An 8,016-nucleotide genomic window follows, 5' to 3' on the forward strand; every position below is an offset into this window, starting at 1 on the left:
TTGGCCTCTTGTTCACCAGCCTGGGCTTCCTTCAGTTTCCCTCTCATTTGCTCTACTAACTCTGTCAACAGAAACACAACAGTATTAATGCAGCTGGTATACGATTATACTTTTTCTCACGGGGAGAAGCATTACCAGGAGGTGCCTCCTTGGACTTTTCCAATTCGGCGGTAGCCGCAGTTAGCGGAGTCTGACACCTTGCCAGCTCTTGAGACAACAGGCTATTCTTCTCCATAAGTGCCAGATTATACGATGATCCTTAAATCAATTGTATCAACTGCTTTAAGTCTCGGGGCTACTGGTATATGATTACTAAATCTACACTTACCCGCATATCTTTTAGATGCTGGTCCGTGGCTCTAGCAAGTCCATCCTGAGCAGCTCGGATGTACGCATCGGCCGAGCTGAAGGCATCGAATGCCTCCTTTGAAAAGTCGGGGTCACGGAGAGCGGCCCTCCGACGATGATGATTCATGGCGCTCTCCACTTCAGAGTTCATGACAGAAATATCGTCTGAACCCTCTGTGGAAGGACAGTCCGGCGCCACTCCCGTGTCAGCCCCTGTCCTTAGGGCAGGGTCTGGAACCCGACTACTGGAGGCACGACCGGCATGATCCCCGGGCATAGTCCGACGGACACTTTTCCTGATAGAATGCGGCGGATGGCATCACGATTTGATATGACAACCGGGAGGCGTATTTAAAAAAAAGAAAAGCCTTACCTGTTTGATGAAGGTCCTTCCGTATTGTCGTTTGCCTTTCTCTTCGAAGATGTGCTCAGCGCGGGCACCACTCTCCTCGGAGATGCTTCTGGTGCGCATTGCGGCGTCGAGCGCCTCCCCTTTGGAGCATGAAATAGTGCGGTGGGTGAGGCATAATAAGGAAGCTCTTTCGAAGAAGGTGTCATTTAAAATTACTTACATGCGAAGCAGGAAGGAGGCCAGGATAATCGGCAATGATGGGCACTTCCGTACCATCATAGCTTGTCTGGTAGAATACTTCATTCTCGAGCTCCACAAATATGTCCGGATCTTCTTCGAATCCGAGGTCAAGGTCACGATTGTGACCCTCCGGCTGGGGGCGGGGCTATGGATCCTCTCGGTAGCCTTCCGCCATTCCTGTTGCGAGTGGATAGGTTACTATCCATTAAAAATGATTCAAGGAGAGGATTGAGTAAAATGGTGGGAGTGGAACTTACCCAGCTAGGAGGATTATACATGGAAAATCCATCTCGACATTGGAGACGAGTGAACTCCTCCTTCTCCCCTTTGTACAGTTCGACCAATATTTTGGCCAAAGCGGCGGGGATTTTCGGATCCTTCCGACTACAGCGTGAGGCGTCATATTTCCCATTATAGTGCCACATGGGAAGCCCTCTGTATTGGAGTGGTTGGACCCCCCGCACTATAGAAATCGCCATTACCTCAATTATTGATAATCCGGACTGGGCGAGCATCTTAATCTTGCCCATCAACTGACCGACTTCTATGCTATCCTCCTCCTCGAGGTTCCGAGGGCGCCAACTGTGGCGTTTCTTCAATGGGGCACTTGAAAATTCGGGGAGACCCATTCGGACTGGGTCAGGAAGAGCGATGTCGTCAATATAGAACCATTCGGAAGGCCACTCTTTGGATGCCTTCTTCGGCGTGCCAGACAGGTATCCGGTCCCGGCGATGCGCCATACCTTGGCTCCTCCCACTTTGAATATTGATCCCCCTTGGTTACGAGGGACAAGGCAGAACAGTTTCCTCCATAATTCAAAATGGGCCTCATAGCCCAAGAATAGCTCACAAAGAGCAACGTAACCCGCAATGTGCAGGATGGAGGCAGGAGTAAAATTGTGCAGTTGGAGACCATAATACTCCAGAAGTCATCGGAGGAATGGGTGGATTGGAAATCCGACGCCTCTTTGCAAGTAGGGAACGAAGCACACTCGTTCCCCCTGGATGGATTGGGGACATTCTCCGCCTGAACCCCGCCGTTGAAGGACGTCGATCCTGCTCGGACGGGGACTAGATCCGCGGGGGGAAGAAATCCCTGCTTTTGCAGCTTCGTCAGCTAACCGTGAGATATGGAACATTTCTCCCAATCACCTTTTTCGGAGCCGTGGGGACGAGAGGAAGAGCTGGGAGCGCTAGCCATGTTGGAGTGGTTTCTCCTAGCAAGCTCTGAGGATTTTTTTCGCAAGGTGTGGAATGGATCTGAGATCTGATCTCTTTAAATAGACGCCTTTCTTGTATGGTCAGGGTGATATGTGCAAAAATACCCCGACCTCTCGTATTCGCTCGACACGTGGAGGCTGGAGTCAGGAAGGCGTGAAAGCCGATGGGCACGACATTAAATGGAAAGCCAAATATTGCTCTTTAAGTCAGGGACTTTGAAGTAATCAGAGGAGGAACCCGCCTTGCAATGCCGAAGACAACCTGCGCGCCGGACACATCATCATTGGAAGACTGGTTCGGGGGCTACTGAGGGAGTCCTGGACTAAGGGGTCCTCGGGCGTCCCGCCTCTTGGACATGGGCCCGACTGATGGGCTATGAAGATGCAAGTCAGAAGACTTTCACCCGTGTCCGGATGGGACTCTCCTTGGCGTGGATGGCAAGCTTGGCGTTCGGATATGAAGATTCCTTTCTCTGTAACTGACTTTGTATAACCCTAGTCTCCTCCAGTGTCTATATAAACCAGAGGGTTTTAGTCTGTAGAAACGATCATAAACACATAGGCTAGACTTCTAGGGTTTTACCATTACGATCTCGTGGTAGATCAACTCTTGTAACCCCTATACTCATCGATATTAATCAAGTAGGACGTAGGGTTTTACCTCCATCAAGAGGGCCCGAACCTGGGTAAACATCGTGTCCCCTATCTCCTGTTACCATCAACCTCAGACGCATAGTTCAGGACCCCCTACCCGAGATCCGCCGGTTTTGACACCGGCAGGGGCGACGGCCAAGGGAGGGTAACTTGCCCCCCAAGCATGTGGGAGGCGCCCCCACCCCTAGGGTTTCCACCCCTAGGCGCCTTGGGACCCTTGGGGGGGCGCACCAGCCCACCAGGGGCTTGTTCCCTCCCTTGTTCAGACCACTAGGCCCACTGTGGCAGGTGGCCCCACCCTGTGGACCCCGGGACACCTTCCGGTGGTCCCGGTACAATACCGATAACCCCTGAAACCATTCCGGCGACTGAAACTGGACTTCCCATATATAAATCTTCACCTCGGGACCATTACGGAACTCCTCGTGACGTACGGGATCTCATCCGAGACTACCAACAACCTTCGGTAGCCACATACTATTTCCCATAACAACTCTAGCGTCACCGAACCTTAAGTGTGTAGACCCTACGGGTTCGGGAACCATGCAGACATGACCGAGACATCTCTCCGGCCAATAACCAACAGCGGGATCTGGATATCCATGTTGGCCCCCACATGCTCCACGATGTCGAGGATTCAATCAATCTCGTATACAATTCCCTTTGTCCATCGGTATGTTACTTGCCCGAGATTCAATCGTTGGTATCTCTATACCTCGTTCAATCTCGTTACGGGCAAGTCTCTTTACTCGTTCTGTAATGCATTATCGTGTGGCTAACTCCTTAGTCACATTGAGCTCATTATGATGATGCATTACCGAGTGGGCCCAGAGATACCTCTCCGTCATACGGAGTGACAAATCCCAGTCTCGATTCGTGTCAACCCAACAGATACTTTCGGAGATACCTGTTGTGCACCTTTATAGCCACCCAGTTACGTTGTGACGTTTGGTACACCCAAAGCATTCCTACAGTATCCGGGAGTTGCACAATCTCATGGTCTAAGGATATGATACTTGACATTAGAAAAGCTTTAGCAGACGAACTACACGATCTTGTGCTACGCTTAGGATTGGGACTTTTCCATCACATCATTCTTCTAATGATGTGATCCCGTTATCAATGACATCCGATGTCCATGGTCAGGAAACCATGACCATCTATTGATCAACGAGCTAGTCAACTAGAGGCTTACTAGGGACATATTACGACCTATGTATTCACACATGTATTACGGTTTCCGGTTAATACAACTATAGCATGAACAATAGACAATTATCATGAACACAGAATATAATAATAACCACTTTATTATTGCCTCTAGGGCATATTTCCAACATATCATTGGCGTGACATTATGCGGGATGTCCAAACATCTCCATTTCTTGTACAGAATGAAAACCACGACACTTTTTTGGGATTGGAGGGAGTAGCTTTTAGTTATGTGCATCTGTACTTCTCCAGTTCTTGTAGAGAATGAAAACTATGTGTGGTGTGTTATCAGAAGTTGTGTATAACCATTTAAGGAAATGTCAAAAAAACTCAAAATCATGTTAACTAGCAGCAGCTTCGTACATATTGAACTAATTTGCAGTAAAACGCTAGCAAATAGCAAACATGATCTCCTCTTCCAGTAAGCCAGTGGTAATCATCTTTGTCCGTGATTTGCTGGACTGCTTAGTGCTTACAGAAGTAAGCTTGTTATGTCTCTTTGACCTCTTGCAGAGATATACAAATATGTTGTGAGAAGACCTAATTCTCTCAGTTCTCGTGAACTGTGGTCAACTACTGATAATTTTAGTCCTGATAATCTTCTTGGTCAAGGAGGATATGGGTCAGTATATGGTTCGTTCATCCCGTCCGTACAGTTTTAAATTTTCTTTTAAAAAAATGTTTGTGAAGTAACTTGCAATTAAATTCCTAGAAAAGAGGGGGCAGGGGGATTCATTCATGGTTTTAAATAGCCCCGCCATAGCCTTTTCAACAGGGTGCCGCTAAATGGTACTCATGTACAATAGTCCGCTAATATTAGCCTGCTAGAGCTCGCTATCGCTCCACTATAACTGTTTTGAAAGACCGCCGCTATTTGGTAGAGCCCGCTATTTAAAACACTATTATTGCAGCATACATGGAGGAAATGATGTTTGACAGTGCGGTGGCTGAAACTTCTGTTGTCGAAAAATGGTGCCTTTTTGTAGGGACAGTTAACTGATGGTAGCTAGGTTCTCATGGCAGTGAAGTAGCTGTCTGAAGCATCATATCAGAGAAAAATGGAATTTGCAACGGAAATAGATATCTGGAGTGCAACACCGTAATCTTGTGAAGTTGTATGGTTGATGCTGGTTATGAGTACCCGGAGAATGGGAGCCTGGACCTTGCCCTATTTGGTACAGATTCTTTTCATTGATGCGGCTACAGATCTGCAGAATCAGGCTTCGTATAGACAACTAAGGACTTAAACCTACATTTGCATGCAAAGGGAAGTCAAGCCTGGATTGGCCGACACGTTTTGCGATATGCTTAGGCATTGCAAGAGGTCTGGCCTATCTTCATGAAGAATCTAGCATTTGTGTTGCGCACAGGGACATCAAGGCCAGCAATATGTTACTTGATGCCAATCTCAATCCTAAGATCTTAGATTTCGGGGTCGCCAAACTTTATGATGACCTGAAAACATGTGGACACGAGGGTTGCTGGCATATTGTTACCACCTTGCTAACCTCTGTCTATGTAGTATTTTTGTATGTAGTACATGGCATCTTGATCCTATTGATCCTACTGGCCGATGTTGATGACTTCTCGGCCATGAAGAACTCATCCGCACTCTACAAGGTCACGCCGGCTCCACGTTGGAGCGGTGGAGGTGGCTCGGCGGCACACGTTCAGCCCGCATCGGAGTTTGTGGTGGGTCGAAGCCCCAATGACTCGGTTATAACTTCTGTTTTCTTTGGAGTGCTTGTACCACCGGCGTTCTTTAATATATGATCTAGAGTCTTTTTCACAAAAAAAGGGCTATCTATCATTTGTAAGGCATATTACACACTACAGAGTGATATGTTTTTGTACCACTTTATTTTGTGCATCAAATGTGATAGTATACATCATCGAATTTTAAAAAGAATCAAAATCAATTACAAGTGAAGTGTATTTCAAGTATTTGTTGTCTGGCTATTTTCTCTATACATGTGAAATTTGACATGCCTTATGCTTATATATGTAACGAGTAAATTTTTTGAAAATGCGCGTGGCAACGCACGGGAGTCTACTAGTCCATAGCAACCGAAATTTGTTTCCTAAAAATCTGGAAGAATCAAAGCAGGGGGTAGTCAGTGAATCCCACGTAGTAATTGCTTTTAGTTTTGGTAACTCCCCACTGATGGTGCATGCTGGCCACTGTCCTGATCTAACGATTGCGTGGGCTTTGATCCAACGGCCATCTACCGGTCTGACGGGATGGCCCTCCGTCCCGTTCCGTTTCCACCGGGCCTATAAATTCCATTATCTCCCTGACATCCTTTTGCCACTCCTCTTGTCGCTTCCTTCCAAGGTTACAGGTGAGTGAAGGTGGACGGAAACCAGGGGAGATGATGACTGCCCGCGGCTGCCTCCTCAGATCCAAGGTGACCGCGATTCCCTTTCATTCTCTTATCGATTGCCTATCGAGACTGTTGATGTGGGGGAGAAAGAGGTACCTGCTCCTGCTCCCATCATCCAGGAACGCGAGAGGTGCTCCTTATTTGTCCGAGGCATAAGTGGCGCGGTAGATTACGATCGATTCAAGATGCTCCTTTTCGCTTGATCGATTCAAGATGTTCCTTTTTATTCGATCGGTTCTGGAGCGACAGCGATAGAGCAGTTCCTGGGGATCTGTTTCTGTTCGTCAGTTCCCAAGCTTTTACACTAGGACGTGTGTAAAAAAATTCAACAGGGGAAAGTTAACATGTCTGATCTTTCATTTTGTTTTTCTTCTTCCCTCTTACCGCACAGGCTGAGAGCTTAGTGAAATATGTAGCCAGCGCTGGAAGCTGGCATGGGCTGCATAGTTTTTCAGAGGCATCAGCCAGGGGTTTCAGCTCTGAGCCGTCTCTTCAGGCCGACTCGACGGAAGAAATCGGGTGAGTAAAATCTCCATGAGCAGAAATGTTAGTGTGCCACGCTCTGTTGCGCGATTGGATGCTTTCAAGCTTCACATGGATTATATTTACGGTGTATATTTTCTACTGATGCTGCAACATTTTTCCAGGTTCAAGGGGCATGGCATGCTGGCTCCATTTACAGCTGGATGGCAGAGCACCGATGTGCATCCCCTGGTTATCGATAGATCTGAGGTTCTGGGCCCTTCCATTGCTTTAATGTTCACTTGTCTGTAAATTGCAGTGATTGTAACTTGAAAGTTCTATCTTACACTCCGCAACTCATATTACAGGGTGCATATGTCTATGATATCAATGGGAAAAAGTATATAGATGCTCTTGCAGGACTCTGGTGTACTGCTTTAGGTATGTGCACCGCACGATCCGTGGAGCCAGATTTTACTACATACCAGAAAATTGTTGCATTATTTAGTTGATGCTAGTTGTATCACATCTTCTTTTTTTTTCTCCATGGCCCTAGTGGGGTAGTCAAACTTAAATTTTATGTTCACTTGTAATAATTTCAGTTCTAAGAGCTTTTACATGCATTTAAGTAATTCCCAGATAATGTAGGGGCAGTGCACTGGACACTTGGGTTAGCAAGAGTAAACAAAGTTTTGCACAAAACTGAATCACTTACTACATTTTTGCTCGGAAAAAACTTACTCCTACCATTGACTGATTGCACTTAATAAAAGGGCTGGCTATTCCTATTTCAAATTAGTACCAAGATGAAGAAGAAATTACTTTCATGTTCTGTTAGCATTGAGTGATTGACAAAAAACTACCACTTTAGGGGTTTGCGTCCCACAGAACAGCCGCTTTAAAAAAAGTGACCAAAAACTACCAAAATTTTCTAATTTCATGACTAAAAACTACCACTTTCAGATAATGTCCAGTTTAGACAATTTAAACGTGTTTATGACAAGCAGGGCCCATCTGTCAGCGTCAACCTCCTTCTTCTTCCTTCTCTCTGTGGCATTTTTCCAAACACCTTGTGTGCGCACCTGCGCGCCACCTCCGCCGCCGTCCACCGGGCTCAGCAGGGAGGGCCCGGCGTCGCGCCCCC

The 8,016-nt window shown here is 46.9% G+C and overlaps 1 protein-coding gene across 1 annotated transcript; it reads left to right on the forward strand.

Moving 5' to 3' along the window:
* The first annotated feature begins 6,295 nt into the window (after nucleotides 1-6,295).
* On the forward strand, nucleotides 6,296-7,399 carry LOC125532231 (probable gamma-aminobutyrate transaminase 3, mitochondrial). Its single transcript, XM_048696368.1, has 4 exons — nucleotides 6,296-6,434; nucleotides 6,802-6,929; nucleotides 7,058-7,142; nucleotides 7,241-7,399. Exons 1-4 carry the CDS (start codon nucleotides 6,399-6,401, stop codon nucleotides 7,382-7,384), a joined length of 393 nt encoding a protein of 130 aa, XP_048552325.1. The 5' UTR covers nucleotides 6,296-6,398; the 3' UTR covers nucleotides 7,385-7,399.
* The last annotated feature ends 617 nt before the right edge of the window (nucleotides 7,400-8,016 follow it).

This window comes from Triticum urartu, unplaced genomic scaffold (assembly GCF_003073215.2).
Source record: "Triticum urartu cultivar G1812 unplaced genomic scaffold, Tu2.1 TuUngrouped_contig_9442, whole genome shotgun sequence".
Taxonomy (NCBI): Eukaryota; Viridiplantae; Streptophyta; class Magnoliopsida; order Poales; family Poaceae; genus Triticum; species Triticum urartu.